The sequence below is a fragment of the Scyliorhinus torazame genome, chromosome 2, assembly GCF_047496885.1.
Source record: "Scyliorhinus torazame isolate Kashiwa2021f chromosome 2, sScyTor2.1, whole genome shotgun sequence".
Taxonomy (NCBI): Eukaryota; Metazoa; Chordata; class Chondrichthyes; order Carcharhiniformes; family Scyliorhinidae; genus Scyliorhinus; species Scyliorhinus torazame.
The window spans coordinates 203,896,435-203,913,501 of record NC_092708.1 but is presented as its reverse complement, the minus strand read 5'-3'; the positions used below and the strand labels follow the sequence as shown (position 1 = coordinate 203,913,501).

Below are 17,067 nucleotides of genomic sequence, written 5' to 3'. Positions count from 1 at the left end.
TAGCTGGGAGGGTGCAGACGGTGAAGATGACGGTCCTCCCAAGATTCCCGTTTGTGTTCCAGTGTCTCCCCATCTTTATTCCGCGGTCCATTTTTAAACGGGTCGACAAAGTAATCACAGGCTTTGTCTGGGCGGGCAAGGCCCCGCGGGTAAGGAAGGTGATGCTTGAGCGGAGCCGGGGAGAGGGCGGGCTGGCGCTGCCAAAATTTAGTAACTATTACTGGGCGGCGAATGTAGCCATGATCAGGAAGTGAGTGGTGGGGGAGGGGTCAGCATGGGGGCATATGGAGGTGGCTTAATGTAAGGGCACCAGCTTAGGGGCGTTGACAATGGCGCCTCTGCCGTTCCCACCGGCGCGGTACTCCACCAGCCCCGTGGTGGTGGCAGCCCTGAGAATCTGGGGGCAATGGAGGAGACATGTGGGAGCATCGGTTTGGTCTCCAATCTGTAATAATCACTGGTTTGCCCCGGGAGGTATGGACGGGGGGTTTCGGAGATGGCAGAGAGGAGGGATTGAGAGGATGGGGGATATGTTTATAGAGGGAGCTTTCTGAGTTTAAGAGAGCTGGAGGAGAAATTTGGATTGGCGAGGGGAAACAAATTCAGGTATCTGCAGGTGTGGGACGTCCTACGTAGACAGGTTTCAACCTTCCCGCTTCTACCACCAAGGGGGATACAGGACAGGATAGTTTCCAGAGGGTGGGTGGGAGAAGGGAGGGTGTCTGACATTTACAACGTACTTATGGGGTCAGAGGAGATGCAGACGGAGGAGCTGAAGCGCAAGTGGGAGGAGGAGCTGGGAGGAGAGATAGAGGATGGTCTATGGGCGGACGCGTTGAGTAGAGTCAATGCGTCCACAACGTGTGCCAGGCTCAGCCTGATACAACTGAAGGTCGTTCACCGGGCTCACGTGACAGTGGCCCGGATGAGCAGATTCTTTGGGGTGGAAGACAGGTGTGCAAAATGTGCGGGAAGACCAGAGAACTATGTCCACATGTTCTGGGCATGTCCAAAGCTTAGGGGATTTTGGCAGTGGTTTGAAGATGTTATGTCCACGGTGTTAAAAACAAGGGTGGCGCTGAGTCCAGAGGTGGCGATTTTCAGGGTGTCGGATGATCTGGGAATCCAGGAGGAGAAAGAGGCAGACGTTCTGGCCTTTGCTTCCCTGGTAACCCGGAGACGGATACTATTAGCTTGGAGGGACACAAAGGCCCCCAAGTCGGAGACCTGGCGATCTGACATGGCTAGCTTTCTCTGTTTGGAGAAAATCAAGTTCACCCTGAGAGGGTCACTGTTAGGGTTCACCCGGAGGTGGCAACCGTTCGTCAACTTCTTTGCGGAAAATTAATCATCAGCAGAAGGGGGGGGGGGGGGGGGTTAGTTTAGCTTAGAGTAGGGGGTTAATAAAGGTGGTACCTGTAAGGGAGGAAGGCGGCTTTTGCACTATGTTTATAGATTCATGAACATTGTTCATTTTGTTATTGTTGTAAAACCAAAAATATCTCAATAAAATGTTTATTAAAAGAAAAAAGTGGTTAAATACTTTGCCAAAAAACAGGCAAAATGCCCTGTAATTTACATAATAAACCTTCAGCTTTGATAAAGCCTCATTAGTTAAGACAGGGCAGGTAACTGTGGTCAGTTGTGATGAGGAGAAGATCGGATTATGTATTATACTGGAAGAGTAGGGTTACTAAAATAAGTGGTGCAATGTATCCAAGCTTCAGGCAAGTCTGGTGATCCTGATGGAATTAGTTTACCTCAAAGGGCAGACTCCCAGCAAGAACAGTTACCAACAGCTGGATGAATAACTGGTTGGGAACAGGTTGAGAATCGGACAATTATGAGCAGAGAAAGCGTGTTCTGGGCAACTGGGCCCTTGGGAATATCATGCCAAAGAAAGGACTAGATTGCGGAGGAATCGTGCCAGATGAAAAGTTAGCAAAATAGCCTAATTTATTTTTGAGGGAAGAAACTTCCCCTTGGGGGACTAAAAGGGTTAGTAAGATTCTATTTGTAGTGGAACTGTACATTTTCTTCCTCATAAGAGGCTTGATGGCCTTCTATATGGTCATAGAACTATAATAAATAATAAATAAATAATTGCTTGTTGTCATAAGTAGGCTTCAATGAAGTTACTGTGAAAAGCCCTTAGTCACCACATTCCAGCACCTGTTCGGGGAGGCTGGTATGGGAATTGAACCCATGCAGCTGGCCTTGTTCTTCATTACAAGCCAGCTGTTTAGCCCACTGTGCTAAACCAGCCCCTTGTCATAGTAGGAGGTCCATCATGAGCTCATCGTGCCTTGTACCATCATCCCTTTAGTCATTTAACTTCTCCCATCTTCCATCCCATCACTGACCTTCCTTCCGTTTTGTTTTTCCTCCCTTTCCCCCCGGCCTCCACTGGCTCAAAACTTTTTATACCCTTTTCTGGGTTTTGACAGAAGAAATCAACCACCTGAAATGTTTGGACCCAATTTTAAACACTGTATAAGGGAATGGACTTTTGAGGGAGTTAAAATCTCACCTAACTAACTCTTCTTTTATCTCCGTCTATGCTACCTGACCTGTTGTTGAGCATTTTCAGCATTTTGTTTTTATTTCAGATTTTCAAAATTCAGGGCTGAATCTTCGGACACTTCCCGGTGGCGGGATCTTCTGGTCTTGCCGATGGCAATGGTGTCGTGTACCCTGGTGGAGTGGCCGGCGAACAAGGAAGATGGCGTGGATGTCGGTGGTCCAAAAACAGAAAATGCTGGAAAGTCTCAAATGGTCTGACAGCATCTGTGGAGAGAGACTCTTCGTCAGAGTCATCTGGACTCGAAACGTTAGCTCTGTTCTCTTTCCAGAGATGCTGTCAGACCTGCTGAGATTTTCCAGCATTTTCTGCTTGTGTTTCAAGTTCCAGCATCTGCAGTAATTTGCTTTTATCATAGACTTCGGTAGGAAGACCCCACTGCCAGCCAATGGAAAGCTGCCTCCACTGCCAGAAAATGCCACCCCAGGAATTTTGTTTTCATGGTGATGTACCAAATAGTGGTATTACATAACAAAACGATACTGTGCCTTACCTTGGTAGTGTAGTGAACTGGTGTTCCAGCTCTTCAAACTGAGAGCGACCATTTGGTCCTTTTACAGGAGCTTGTATCTGTAAATGAACACATTGGTTATTACGGACAATATCTGACAGTATATCACATTAGCACAGCTACATTTGTTTGGAATTTTTTACCACTTGAATAATAGTCCATTCTACTGTTGTCCCTACCAAAATGGATGACCTCACATTTACCAACACTGTACTCCATCTGCCAGACCGTTGCTCATTCGCTTACACTATCTATATCCCTTTTTAGACTTTGTGTACTCTGCACAGTTTACTCTACCACTTATCTTAGTGTCATCTGAAACCTTTGACACATTGCACACGGGCCCCAACTCCAAATCATCTATGTAAATGTAAACAATTGCGGTCCCAAAACTGATCTCGGAAGAACACCTTTAGCCACTGATCGCCAACCAGAAAAACACCCATTTATCCCCACTCTTTGCTTTCTGTTAGGTAACCAATCCTCTATCCATGCTCATACATTACCCGTAATGCCTTGCACCTTTATCTTATGCAACAGCCTTTTGTGCGGCAGTTTGTCGAATGCCTTCTGGAAATCCAGATACACCACCAGTTCCCCATTGTTCACCACACTCGTAATGTCCTCAAAGAATTCCAATAAATTAGTTAAACGTTAAATTAAAAAAAATAATAACTTTAGAGTACCCAATTCACGTTTTCCAATTAAGGGGCAATTTAGCATGGCCAATCCACCTACCCTGCACATCTTTTGGTTGTGGGGGTGAAACCCACACAAACACGGGGAGAATGTGCAAACTCCACACCGACAGTGACCCAGGGCCAGGATCGAACTGGGACCTCGGTGCCGTGAGGTAAAATTAGTTAAACATGACCTGCCTTTCATGAACCCATGCTGCGTCTGCCCAATGGAACAATTTCTATCCATATGTCTCGCTATTTCTTCCTTGATGACCAATTTTGCCTGAGCAGAGTGGATGAGAATTTTCTGTGATGGTTTTTCCCTTACTGTTCCTGGACATCTCTCCTTTTTTTTTGCAATTCGAATATATTATATTATTGTGGAATGGGGGGGGTAGAGGATAAGAAGTGTTTAGATTCTCCAGTCATCATAAGACTATAAGACATACGAGGAGAATTAGGCCACTCGGCCCATTGAGTCTGCTCCTCCATTCAATCATGGCTGATATTTTTCTCATCCTCATTTTCCTGCCTTCTCCCCATAACCCCTGATCCCCTTGTTAATCATGATACGGTAAGGTTTGATGGACCAGCTAGTTCTATTCTGCATTTCAACTTAGTATGTTCAGATTATATTTGGTGTGTGGTTTTGGAGGAAAATTCTGGCATGTGGGGTGCTAAGGCTTTTGTTCAAAGAAATTGTGTCTTGTTTAAGTTTTTGAAACCAAATGGATGTTGTGGAGAAGGAAAATTAATCTAAAGCAGATAACCAAGACAATATGGTGCATATACTCTACTCTTCCAGAAATAAAAAAGAAAGCAGTGCGACAGGATCAACGGGAGGAGTGCAGGTCATTCAGAAGGAGGTCATTCAGTTCAATCATCTCCAATCTGTATCTTCACTCCATCTACCAAACTTTGTTCCGCAACCTTTAATAACCCTTGCTTAGCAAAAACCTAATTTTGAAATTTTCAACTGGCGTAGCCTCAACAACTCTTTGGGTGGGAGAGATTTTCAGATTTTTACTGCCATTGTGTAAAAAAGGGTGACAGTTTTGTGCCCAATTGACTATAAATGAACATTAAGAAGGATGACCTCACTGTGCCCTCTATTCATCACAGCATGTGGCACAAATACAATAAGTAGCCACACTTGGGTAAAAGTATAAAAAGGCACAACCAAGTAACAAAAACATTTGTGCGCTACCAACACCAGCAGAAATGAGGAGTTGAGAAAAGGCTTGGAAAAGTGAGACAATAATCTATTACACACAACCACTTGTTATTCAGGAGGTTATTCATGAAGGCTCTGCCTTCTCAACCTTGCCCCTTTGCCTGAGATGTGGTGATCCTCAGGTAAAATCACCACCAGTCAGCTCTCCCCTGCAAAGCGGAAAGCAGCCCACAGTCATTTGGGACTATGGTGACATTACCTTTACACACAGTCGCTGTGTTCAAATCACACTGCTAACTGGAAGCTCTCTGGCACACTCACTCAAGTGAATAGTTGGTGGTTTGAATGACGGTAGGATAAGATAACCCACCAGCACTGTATTATTGACCAAGAGACTCAGGACGGCACGGTGACACAGTGGTTAGCACTGCTGCCTCACAGCTCCAGGGCCCTGGGCTCACGCCCTACATTCACTAAATGTAAATCTGTCTGAAGAGAACATTTTCGGTTAACTTTGAGTGTTGGGGGTAGACTTGTTTGGGAAAACATACACCAGCCATAGCATAATAAGAGACCCTCTATAATTTCGGGTGACTGTCTGTGTGGAGCTTGCACTTTGTCCCCGTGTCTGCGTGGGTTTCCTCTGGGTGCTCTGGTTTCCCCCACAGTCCAAATATGTGCAGGTTAGGTGAATCGACCATGCTAAATGCCCTTAGTGTCCAAAAGGTTAGGTGGGGTTACTGGGTTACGGAGATAGGGCGGAGGCATGGGCTAAGATGGGTGCTCTTTCCAAGGGTCGGTACAGACTTGATGGGCCGAATGGCCTCCTTCTGCACTGTAAATTCTATGATTCTATGATTTGCTCTGATGTCTGAGTCAGCACTCACTGTCATTTTTGAAACTTAATGCAAGAGAGTTTTGGAAACTTATTGAAATGAAATGAAATGAAAATCACTTATTGTCACAAGTAGGCTTCAATGAAGTCACTGTGAAAAGCCCCTAGTCGCCACATTCCGGCGCCTGTTCGGGGAGGCTGTTACGGGAATTGAACCGTCTGCTTTCAAAGCCAGCGATTTAGCCTAGTGTGCTAAACAGCCCCTGTTGCAAGAGATTTTGGATGCTTGGGAGAGAGGTGAGCACCAGGTGATTCTGGAATTGAGGCTAAGTCAGAATCTCAGTGCCTCAGGAAGCCAAAGCTGAGGATCTTGGCCGAAGACTAATACAGGTAGATTTGATTCTCATCACTTGTAATTTAGCACAAGTATTGGGGTGGCCTCAGTCAATCTTATTGATTTTATATGAAAAATAAAACAACATTTGCAGACAGTGCAAGTAATAATTTAGCCAGGAATTATGAAAACTATGCACTGCTATTGATTTTCTTTAAAACATGGAAGAGATTGTTTGAATTATCATATAAAATAACTATTGAACGGAACTCTCCTGCTCTTACTGATTTTAATTGAGGAAGTGGGTAAGAACAAATTAAACAATTATTTAGATGCAATGTATACGGTGTCAGATTTAAAGGTCAGTAGTAAAATTAATTGTGTCAGGTGAGTGCGCAGTGCCAAACATTTACTCCATAAATTTGTTAAAGAGCCACAAGGGACAGCTTCTTGATTGGCTTGGAATACAATACTTCAATTTCTACTTCAAAATGTTTGGGAATTTCAGAACCGTAAATAAAATTATCAATTAATAGCAGTGGCAGCACTTTTCCTTTGGGGTAATTACTCATCTCAGCCCTGTGCTCCATTCATCTTATTTGCCCATGTAGCAAAATGGCCTTTGCTCGATCCACACTTCACACAACCACAACTTGCATCATTCTTGTGTTCATAGAATCTACAGTGCAGAAGGTGGCCATTTGGCCCATCGAGTCTGCACCGGCTCTTGGAAAGAGCAACCTACTTAAGCCCATATCTCCACCCTATCCCCACACCTCCACTCATCCCCGTAACCCCACTTAACCGTTTTTTGGACACTAAGGGCAATTTAGCATAGCCAATCCACCTAACCTGCACATCTTTGGACTATGGGAGGAAACCAGTGCACCCGGAGGAAACCCACGCACACACGGGGAGAACGTGCAGACTCTGCACAGACAGTGACCCAAGCTGGGAATCGAACCTAGGACCCTGGAGCTGTGAAGCAACTGTGCTAACCACTGTGCTATCGTGCTACCCCATGTTAATTATGTTCAGTGAGATGTCCCAGGGAGCTCCACAAAAGTGAGTGGATATCAAACAAGACGGAAAGTAGCAGGAAGGTGAGGAGGAAAAGGTATCAAAGTAGAATCTTAAGAAAGCTTTCAACAGTAGTTGGGGAGGTGGGAAAAAAGAAAGCCTATCGTGACCCAAGAATATTCCAGTGCTTAACAGCCAGTGAAGTATTTTTGAAGTGTTTCACTTTTGTGACATCGGAATGCAGCTGCCAGGCTCCCACAAATGGCAAAGCGATAATGGCCAGATAATCAGTTTTAAAATTTGAGTCATGTAAATGTTACAGACCATCAGGGAGAACTCTCTTGCTCTTCTTGAAAATAGCGCTGTGGGATATGTTTGAGAGATGATGTAGGCTTGGTTGAACACCTTATCCATATGAGAGTGCCTGTGACAGTGTGGCACTGTTCCACAGGTTTAAGCAGCCTGCCCTCATAAACAGGGAGGAGAAAATCAGCAAGAAAAAAAACATTCCAAAGATGGGGTGGCGGGGTAGCACAGTGGTTAGCACAGGTGCTTCACAGCTAGCGGGTCCCAGGTTCGATTTGCAGCTTGGGTTACTATCTGTGTGGAGTTTGTACTTTCTCACCGTGTCTGCGTGGGTTTCCTCTGGGCGCTCCGGTTTCTTCCCACAGTACAAAGATGTGCAGGTTAGATGGATTAGCCATGATAAATTGCCCTTAGTGTCCAAAAAGGTTAGGTGGGGCTACTGAGTTACGGGGATAGGGTGGAGGTGTGTGCTTAGGTTGGGTGCTCTTGCCAAGGGCTGGTGCAGCTCGATGGGCCGAATGACCTCCTTCTACACTGTAAATTCTATGAGTCTATTTGCAGGTTAGATGGATTGGCTATGATCAACAAACAGGGTTAAGGGGAGAGGGCTCTTTCGGAGGGTTGGTACAGACTCGATGGGCCACATGGCCTCCTTCTGCACTGTAGGGAATCTATTGATTCTACGAATTCCAATAAAAGATTCATAATTCCCTCTTCAGGTTATTGTCCAACCACTGAATTATGAAATTAACCTCTTAAAAACATTTGCTGCAATTCATCTGCAGGAAATAGTCTGAATTTATTTTCAGTTTGCAACCAATTTGTTATTTCTGCCTCCACCCCCACCCCTTTCACAAATACTTTTTCTTACCTTTTTGCTAACTGTGGAGAGTGAAAACTAAAATTATTACTGAGCTTTGTCATAATATCCACTCATGTATAGAATACTCATGTATATAATGAGATGCAGACAGGCAGTGATTGACACACAGGATAACCAATGAACACACACGACGCAGAACAACCAATCACCAGACAGGACACCACCACTATAAAGCCCACAGGCCATTAAGACTCTCCTTCTCTCACAGGACACAGGTACTGAGATAGTTAGAGTGCACAAGCCAGTGAGCACCATCTCCATGTGGTAGAGAGCTAGTCTGGTCAAGCTAGTAGGAGGTTACCAGTTAGATTAATAGAGTGTCAACCCACAGCAGATTATGTGCAGCAATCAGCAAGTTCAATAAAACAGTGTTGGACCATCTCCTGTGTCGGAAGCCAGTTTCTAGTTTCACTGCATCCAATTGCAGTCAACGTTGAACCAACTCACTTAACACATCAAGCTTTGCAAAAATATTGAATTCCTTTCCCAATTGATTATCAGTTGGTCAACCATGTGCCAGTGTTTTAACACATGTGTGTTTTCCACATAAATCCACAAATGAGTAGCCGAGGCGAATTTGTGCATGCCAGCGTGAAGCGTCTACACAAACACAAGTGTTCCAATCATGTCCACCGAAACAGCGAGTCAGGTTTTGTATGGGTGAGAATCCACACAAGTGCATCTACAGTTTTCCCAGACATTCAGGAGTGACATGTAGAGAAGTACCTCAAGGTGCTAGTAAGCAGTTGATGACTGTTACCACTGAATGCAGAGATGTGGGCAGGATTTTCTGACAAGAGGAAACATCCTCTCCGCATTCGCCCTGTCAATACCTCTCAGGATCATTGATGCTTTTTGGCATTACAGATAAATACTGCAATACATCGGGTCCTATAACAATCTCAAGTCTCTACTTCAACCCTCATTAATTCATAGAACATAGAACATAGAACAATACAGCGCAGTACAGGCCCTTCGGCCCACGATGTTGCACCGAAACAAAAGCCATCTAACCTACACTATGCCATTATCATCCATATGTTTATCCAATAAACTTTTAAATGCCCTCAATGTTGGCGAGTTCACTACTGTAGCAGGTAGGGCATTCCACGGCCTCACTACTCTTTGCGTAAAGAACCTACCTCTGACCTCTGTCCTATATCTATTACCCCTCAGTTTAAAGTTATGTCCCCTCGTGCCAGCCATTTCCATCCGCGGGATAAGGCTCTCACTGTCCACCCTATCTAACCCCCTGATCATCACCTGGTTGTTCTGAATTCATCAACCTCAACATATGACAGAATTGGTTCCAAAAACAAGTATACATAAATTAATATGAACTTCATCAAGGTGGCAGAGTTCTTAATCTGACAATTAAGGGCAGCACGGTAGCACAGTGGTTAGCACAGTTGCTTCACAGCTCCAGGGTCCCAGGTTTGATTCCTGGCTTGGGTCACTGTCTGTGCGGAGTCTGCACGTCCTTCCCGTGTCTGTGTGGGTTTCCTCCGGGTGCTCCGGTTTCCTCCCACAGTCCAAAGATGTGCAGGTTAGGTGATTGGGCATGCCAAATTGCCCTTGGTGTCCAAAAAGGTTAGGTGGGGTTACTGGGTTAAGGGGATAGGGTGGAGGCGTGGGCTTAAGTAGGGTGCCCTTTCCAAGAGCTGGTGCAGACTCGATGGGCCGAAAGGCCACCTTCTGCACTGTAAATTCTATGATGTATGAATTCAGCCAGATTAATGAGGTGGAACTGCGTGCGTGTTACATAACTGTGACTAGTGATAGCAAACCATCATCAGGAAGCTATACCTTTCGCTACACAACTGATATTTATTCTTCAGTTGACTCCAAGGCTGCTAAGAGAACTGAAAAATCATCTTTGCTTACATGCCTTACCACAAGATCACACTGAGGATTTCACCACCATAAAATAAAACTCTTTGCATCCTTAAAAGAATCTGATTTAAATAATTAAAAATGTAACAAAGTAACTGATGTGGAATATGAGCCATACATCAGCGAGCGTTAAGGCGAGGTCAGCATTTTATTTATCTCCCTAGTTCCCCCTTGAGAGGGTGGTGAGCCTCCCTCTTGAACTGCTGTAGTCTGCACAGTAAAGGTGTTCCCAAAGTGCTGGCAGCTTGGGAGTTCCAGGATTTTAACTCAGCGATGATTAAGGGAAGGCGATAGATTTCCAAATTGGGATGGCATGTAGCTTGGCAGTATTGGCGCTTCAATACACCCGCTGCCCTTGTTGGTCTAAGTGATGGTGGAATGCAGGTTTGGATGGTGTGTTGAAAAAAGGCTTCCCCTCACGGTAGATGGCGGAATTCTCCGTTCCTGAGACTAAGTGTTAATGATGGTGCAGAATTTGTGGACGTCCACAACAGCAAAGCTGCTGCTGCGCCTGGACCGATTCAGAGACTGCCAAGGGGCTCGCACCAGCGCCACATGGAACACAATTGATTCCAATGAGAAACAGTGCCGGATTTGCTGGGATCGGGATTGACACTCAGGAGGCTGACGAGCTGCAGCCGCATATACACACTGCACGCCCCACACACACCATCTCAGCCAACAAGATGGCAGCAAGACACGCGGTCCCACGATTTACAGATGCCGAGCTTGAGACCCTCCTGGATGCTGTGAAGGAGAGGTGGGCCACCCTGTACCCTGGCTGGGAAGGAGGCTGCGAGCACTGCCATTCGCCATGCCAGGGCGCAGGTGGCAGAGGTGGTCAGCGCTGTAAACAACTTCGTCCGGGCCGGCCTGCAGTGCCAGAAGAAACTGCATGAACTCCTCAGGGCGGCCAGAGTGAGTAGGGCAGCACTGTGCCCCTGGCATCGACCCCCGTCCCAAACACCCGTAAACCACCTCCCACCACCACCACCAGGAAGACAGCCGCATCCCCACCTTGCACCGCATGCTGGCACCCATACAGGGCGCCATGGCCGGGTGCCCTGGCCACTGAAGCCACCAGTTACCCACCCCTGGGCTGCATGCGTCGATCGGACTGTCTTAACTCCGCGCGTTATCTGTTTTCTACCACCAGGAGTTGGCCACCCATAACTGCAGGGAGTGGGAGAAGACTGGAGAGGGACCGCTGGACTTGCGGCCCTTCACCTTGGCACAGCAACGCGCCCTAGATGTGGTTGGAGGGAATGAGGAAAGGGAAGTTGCCAGGCTGGAGATCAACCGTGGGCAATAGAGTGAGACTCCACTGAGTTGCGAATCCCCGTGCCACGTGTCTCAACCCCACCCCCCAAACCCCACCCCCACATCCCTCATACCACCCTCACTACCCCCAGTCCCCCGGTCCAAGGTCTAATCATGCATCTTGTTGTGTCTTGCAGGTGCTGCTGGTGATGGGGCAGGTCCGTCTGGTGCCCCCCGCCCCCAGCCACAACCCCTGTAGTGTGGCAGGTATGTATCATGGGGGGGTTGGTTGTAGGTGGGGGTGGGGAGGGGTGAGGGGGATGCGGTATCCGTGGCTCTGGTCAGGCCACGCCCAACCCCTCCCCCCCCCGCCCATCCTTGCCCTCCCCCGCATCCTCCTCATCCACCGAAGACTGGTGTTCATGCTCCTCATCCAGCACGCCGCCCCTCGCTGAACAATGTTGTGGAGGATGCAACAGGCCACCATGATGCGGGCGTCCTCTCAACGCCATACTGGAGGGCCCCTCCAGAGCGGTCCAGGCACCTGAATCACATGTTCAGGGGGCCGAATCATCGCTCGATCACACTCCTTATTGGGCATCATTGTAGCGGGTCTCTGCGCCGGCCTGTGGCCTTCGGATAGGTGCCATTAGCCTCAACCGCAGTGGATAACCCCTGTTACCCAGGAGCAACCCCCCAGCCGGAGTGGTGTCTCAAAGATGCCGGAAATCGTCAAGTATGAGAGGATGAAGGCGTCGTGCACACTGCCTGGGTATCGGGTGCAGACGTGCATGGTGCACCTCTGATGGTCACATATCAGCTACACATTCATCGGGTTTGTTGGTTTGTGTAGAGCTGCCTGTCATCTGCAGGTGCTCATAGGGGGACGTGCATCCCATCGATCACCCCCTGGATCTGGGGCATGTCGGCGGTGACGGTGAACCCCACTGCCCGGCCATCCTGGTGGACTCGGTCCCCATTGAAATGGATGTATTGTGCCGATTGGGTGTATAGGGCCTCCATGACGGCGCAGATGCACCTGTGCACCGAGCTCTGTGAGATCCTGGAGAGGTCCCCACTCGACGCCTGGACTGAATGCATGGCACAGACGTTCAGGGTGATCGTCACCTTGACAGCCACCGGGAGTGGGTGCCCTCCCTCATACCCCCACGGTGCCAGGTGCGCCATGATCTGGCAGATATGTCATACCCCTGCTCATCCGGAGTCTTTGATGGCATGCTTGGTCCGGCAGGTCCTCGAATGACAGGCGCTGCCGGTACACGCGAGACCTCATGCGGTACCTTCTTTGCATCACTTCATCCTCGGCCTGTGGGCGGCCGGCTCTCCACCCTGAGTGGTTGTTTCCTGTTCTGTTGCTGCACGCTCCACTGCTCGACTGCTGCAGCTTCCTCCTCTTCCTCGAGCAGCTGCAGCTCGTTCAGCCACAGATCATCCCCCAGGACTGCGACGACTAGGAGGAAGGCCACCATTGCCAGTTGAGTTCCAATATTCATTGTGTTCAGAGGGTGAAAGGCCGACATGTTCGTATGGTGCGTACCCCCGTCCCCAACCAGGTCCAACGGGCTACATGGTGCCCCCAGTTGGCACTGCAGGATCTGCCCTCCCTGTCTCTCCCCCCTCCCCCACCTGTCTCTCTTTCTCTCTCCCCCCCACCTCCTCCTCCTCTCCTCATCTGGGGCCCCGTCAGTGGCCGGAACCTGCCGCCCATCCCTGCTGCCAGGTGTACCATCGGCTGGCACTGCCCTTGCCAGCGGTACACTCCACAGCATCCATCTGGCGCCCCCTCGGGGCTACAATGGGCGTTGCCCTGGGTGGGCCATCTGATGCCCCGCCAGTGATTGGCGGCTGGTTTGGGGGGTATGATGGAGGGTGGGATGTGGGGGGTGGTAAGATGGGGGCTGGGGTATGGGGGGCGGGGGGGGGTAGAGGCGGGGGGGGGGTTGTTAGGGGGGGTAGAGGCGGGGGGGGGGTTGTTAGGGTGGGGGCTGGGGTGTAGGAGCTGGTGGGGTGGGGCTGGGGTGCGTGGTGGGGGCACCCATATGGCCGGTGTCACTCTGCAGAACCAGGGTCCATGGTGGGTGATCAGTGGGGTGTGCAGCAAGGTGGCAGTCTTGCAGGCTGCGGCAATGGCGGTCCGAACCTGGTCACGCCCCAGTCCCATGGGGGTCACCCCAACCTCACGGCCGTTCACCTATCACCAACCCCCCTGCACTGGTATTGAGGGCTGATGTTCTGTACCATTAGCACGACAAGCATTCAAAGGGGAGGCAGAGGGCATGTCCGAGTGCATAAACTGGAGTAGGTGCAAGGGATTGGCAGAAGAATTAATGGCAAGTGGGAGAGGGCGAAATGCACAACTAGGGAGGGCAGGAGGCGGTGGGGACAAATTCAAATTATAGTAGTGAGATGAAAGGGGGCAAAAGGCAATGATAAGATGAAGGAAGGGAGAACATAAATGGATGAATTAAATTGGGGTATGGATATAGGGGTTAGGAGGAGTTGCTTTTCTCACATATAGTCAAGGAATAAAGACTTTATCCAGGGGTATTCTTTGTGACCAGATTTAACAGACTCTTTGGAGCTTTTATTTGTTTGGTAAAAGACTTCGACATCTCGTTTAGTTTAGTCATGTAAATGATTTATAGTTTCTGTCTAAGGTTTGAATATTGGATTCTGAATTGAAGGGGTAGAACACACTTAGAAGCAATCTTGATCGAAAGCTATATGTTGTTTGGGTATTTATCATTATATCACCAAGATATTGAATATGACACAGAGATGATTGTGAAGGAGATCGAGCTGAACAGAATGATATTGCTATACCTGGTGTGAAATTGGGCTTGAAAAGTTAGTTACCGAGGAGAGAGCATTAAACTTTATGTTTTAAGAACTTCTTATTGGGATGAATGATGCAGTAGGTTTGCACATGATTTACTTTTGGGCTCTGGAATTCTGGCTAGAAATTAGACACCACCAATGGGGTGAATGTCTCTGCAGTCTGTGGTTGTCAAATGGGAGTGATGAGTTTGGAAAGTCAAACCCTTGCCAGTAGGTGCAAGGCCATACCATAAGTTGGCACTGATCTGACAGTTGGTTGGTGTGCAAAAGGCAAAGCTCACACTTTTGCACTAGGGGATGATTCTTGGATGTTGAGAATAAGTGCACTGTTGGAGTCAGAGTTGGAAAGATTTTTGACAGACAAGACAGTCAAGGGTAGCGGTGGTTGGGTGGGCGGGGGGGGGGGGGGGGGGGAATTGTGGGGAGTGGGGGGGCAGTGGAGCAGTGGTGTTGAGACATGACCAGGTCAGCCATGATCTTATTGAAAGGTGCAGCAGGCTTGAAGGGCTGAATGGCCTACTTCTGCTCCTATGTTTTGGATGTTTACAGACCTGTAAAATAACATTTTACTGGTGAATGCTTAATGCCAACGCCGCAAAAAGTAAATACTCCATTTCCTAGTATTCACAATCTTCACCTCAAGGAGTGGAAAATTCTACTTTAGTTCCATTCCAATGATATGAACATGCAGGTGGGTATAATCTTGTACAGCGCTCTCCTGCCTCTGTGTCACAAGAAAAAAAGGTCTAGAGGAGATAGATATTTCTACCGTTGTCAATCGCCACTGGAATCGCCAATAATGTTGCTCTTTTTAATGAATGGAATACTATCCCACCAATCGCCACCAATAATGTTGCCAAATTAACTAGATATGGCAGTTATTAATGATAATATTGCTTTTCAGAGTCGCCAGGTATCAAATGATACCACCACAAGGCTTTGCCGGATATCGATCAAAGGACCAAAGAACCAGTTAGTCAGTTCAAGTTCAAAATGGTTTATTTACACACAAGGATTACTTCGACATACAACATAAAACATTACAAGTTAAACTACACCTAACAATTGTTATATCTCGATATCCGACTATTTTCCAGCAGAAGAATCTAATTGTGAAGGTCCATGGTCCAACTGTTGAGGGAGGACAATTTTTTGTCCCATTGTGTTGTCCCTGGTAGACCTTCAGGTGTTCTGTATCTGAAGTTAACAGTGTTGGGTCAGGAGGTGGCCAGCGCCCATGTTAATACGACAAGGCGTGACCTTTGTTGCTCCAGGCAGGGGAAAGCCTGACCTTCACTTGTTACCTTCCTATGGCACTGCTATGGAATTCAAGGTACGGAAGAACAAGGTAGCTTGCCTCAACGACTACCGACCGGTGGCCGTGACATCTGTTATCATGAAATGATTTGGGCGGCTAATCATGAGACGGATCAACGCCAGTCTCCCAGATGGTCTTGATCCATTGCAGTTCACCTATCGCTGCAACTGGTCCACAGCAGATGCTATCTCCCTGGCCCTACAATCAACACTCGAACACCTCAACAAGGACACCTACGTCAGACTGCTGTTCATAGGCTACAGCTCCGCCTTCAACATCATTATCCCGACAAGACTAATAACCAAACTCTGCAATCTTGGACTTGACCCCTCCCTATGCAGTTGGATCCTTGACTTCCTCACCAACAGACTGCAATCTGTCAGGATAGGTAACAGCGCCGCCTCGAAAATAGTCCTCAACACTGGGGCTCCCCAAGGATGTGTGCTCAGTCCTCTACTGTACTCCCGATACACACATGACTGTGTGGCAAGATTTAACTCCAGTTCGATCTATAAGTTTGCAGATGATATGACTGTGATGGGTCGTATCTCAAACATAGACAAATCAGACTACAGAAGGGAGATAGATCACTTGGTTGCATAGTGTACCAAAAGTAACTTCTCTCTACATGTTGGCAAAACCAAGGAGCTGACCATCGACTTCAGGAAGCGTAGCACGACACACACCCCTGCCTACATCAATGGCTCTGAAGTGGAGATGGTCAATAGCTTTAAGTTCCTGGGGGTCACCATCACCAACAGTCTGTCCTGGTCCACTGTTGATTCAACAGTCAAGGAAGCTCAACAATGTCTCTACTTCCTACGGAATCTAAAGAAATTTGGTATGTCTGTATCGATTCTCACAAACTTCTGCAGATGTGCCATAGAGAGCATCCTATCCGGCTGCATCACAGCTTGGTACGGCAACTGCTCGGCCCAAGATCGCACAAAACTGCAGTGTGGTAAACTCAGCCCAATGCATCACACAAGCTGTCACCCTCCCATTGATTCTGTGTACACCTCCCGCTGCATCAGGAAGGCAGACAGCATTATCAGAGACCCCTCCCACCCAGGCATTGCCTTCTTCCAGACCCTTCCATCAGGCAGAAGATACAGAAATCTGAAGACCCGCACATTCAGACATAGGAATAGCATCTTCCCCACAGCTACTAGACTCTTCAACAACTCTCTCTCGGACTAATCTGTAAGAAAGCTATTCACGACGTCCTATGCTGCTCTTGCTCATGTATTTGCTTTGTTTGGCCCTTGTTCCGCACTGTAACCAATCACTATTTGTCGATGTACTTTGTTGATTATTCATTTTGTCCACTGTGTACGTACTGTGTACGTTCCCTTCACCGAAGAAAAATACTTTTCACTGTACTTCGGTACATGATGACAATAAATCAGTCAA

General features: G+C 47.8%; 1 protein-coding gene across 4 annotated transcripts in view; it reads right to left on the bottom strand.

Annotated features, from left to right (window-relative positions):
* The window catches only part of pard3bb (par-3 family cell polarity regulator beta b), a 1,556,033-nt gene that overhangs the window by 65,942 nt on the left and 1,473,024 nt on the right, over window positions 1–17,067 (bottom strand). For all 4 annotated transcript variants that reach the window (XM_072482810.1, XM_072482818.1, XM_072482833.1 and 1 more), the window contains one exon: window positions 3,075–3,151. In XM_072482810.1, coding sequence (XP_072338911.1) covers window positions 3,075–3,151 — 77 coding nt within the window. The remainder of the gene's footprint in view (window positions 1–3,074; window positions 3,152–17,067) is intronic.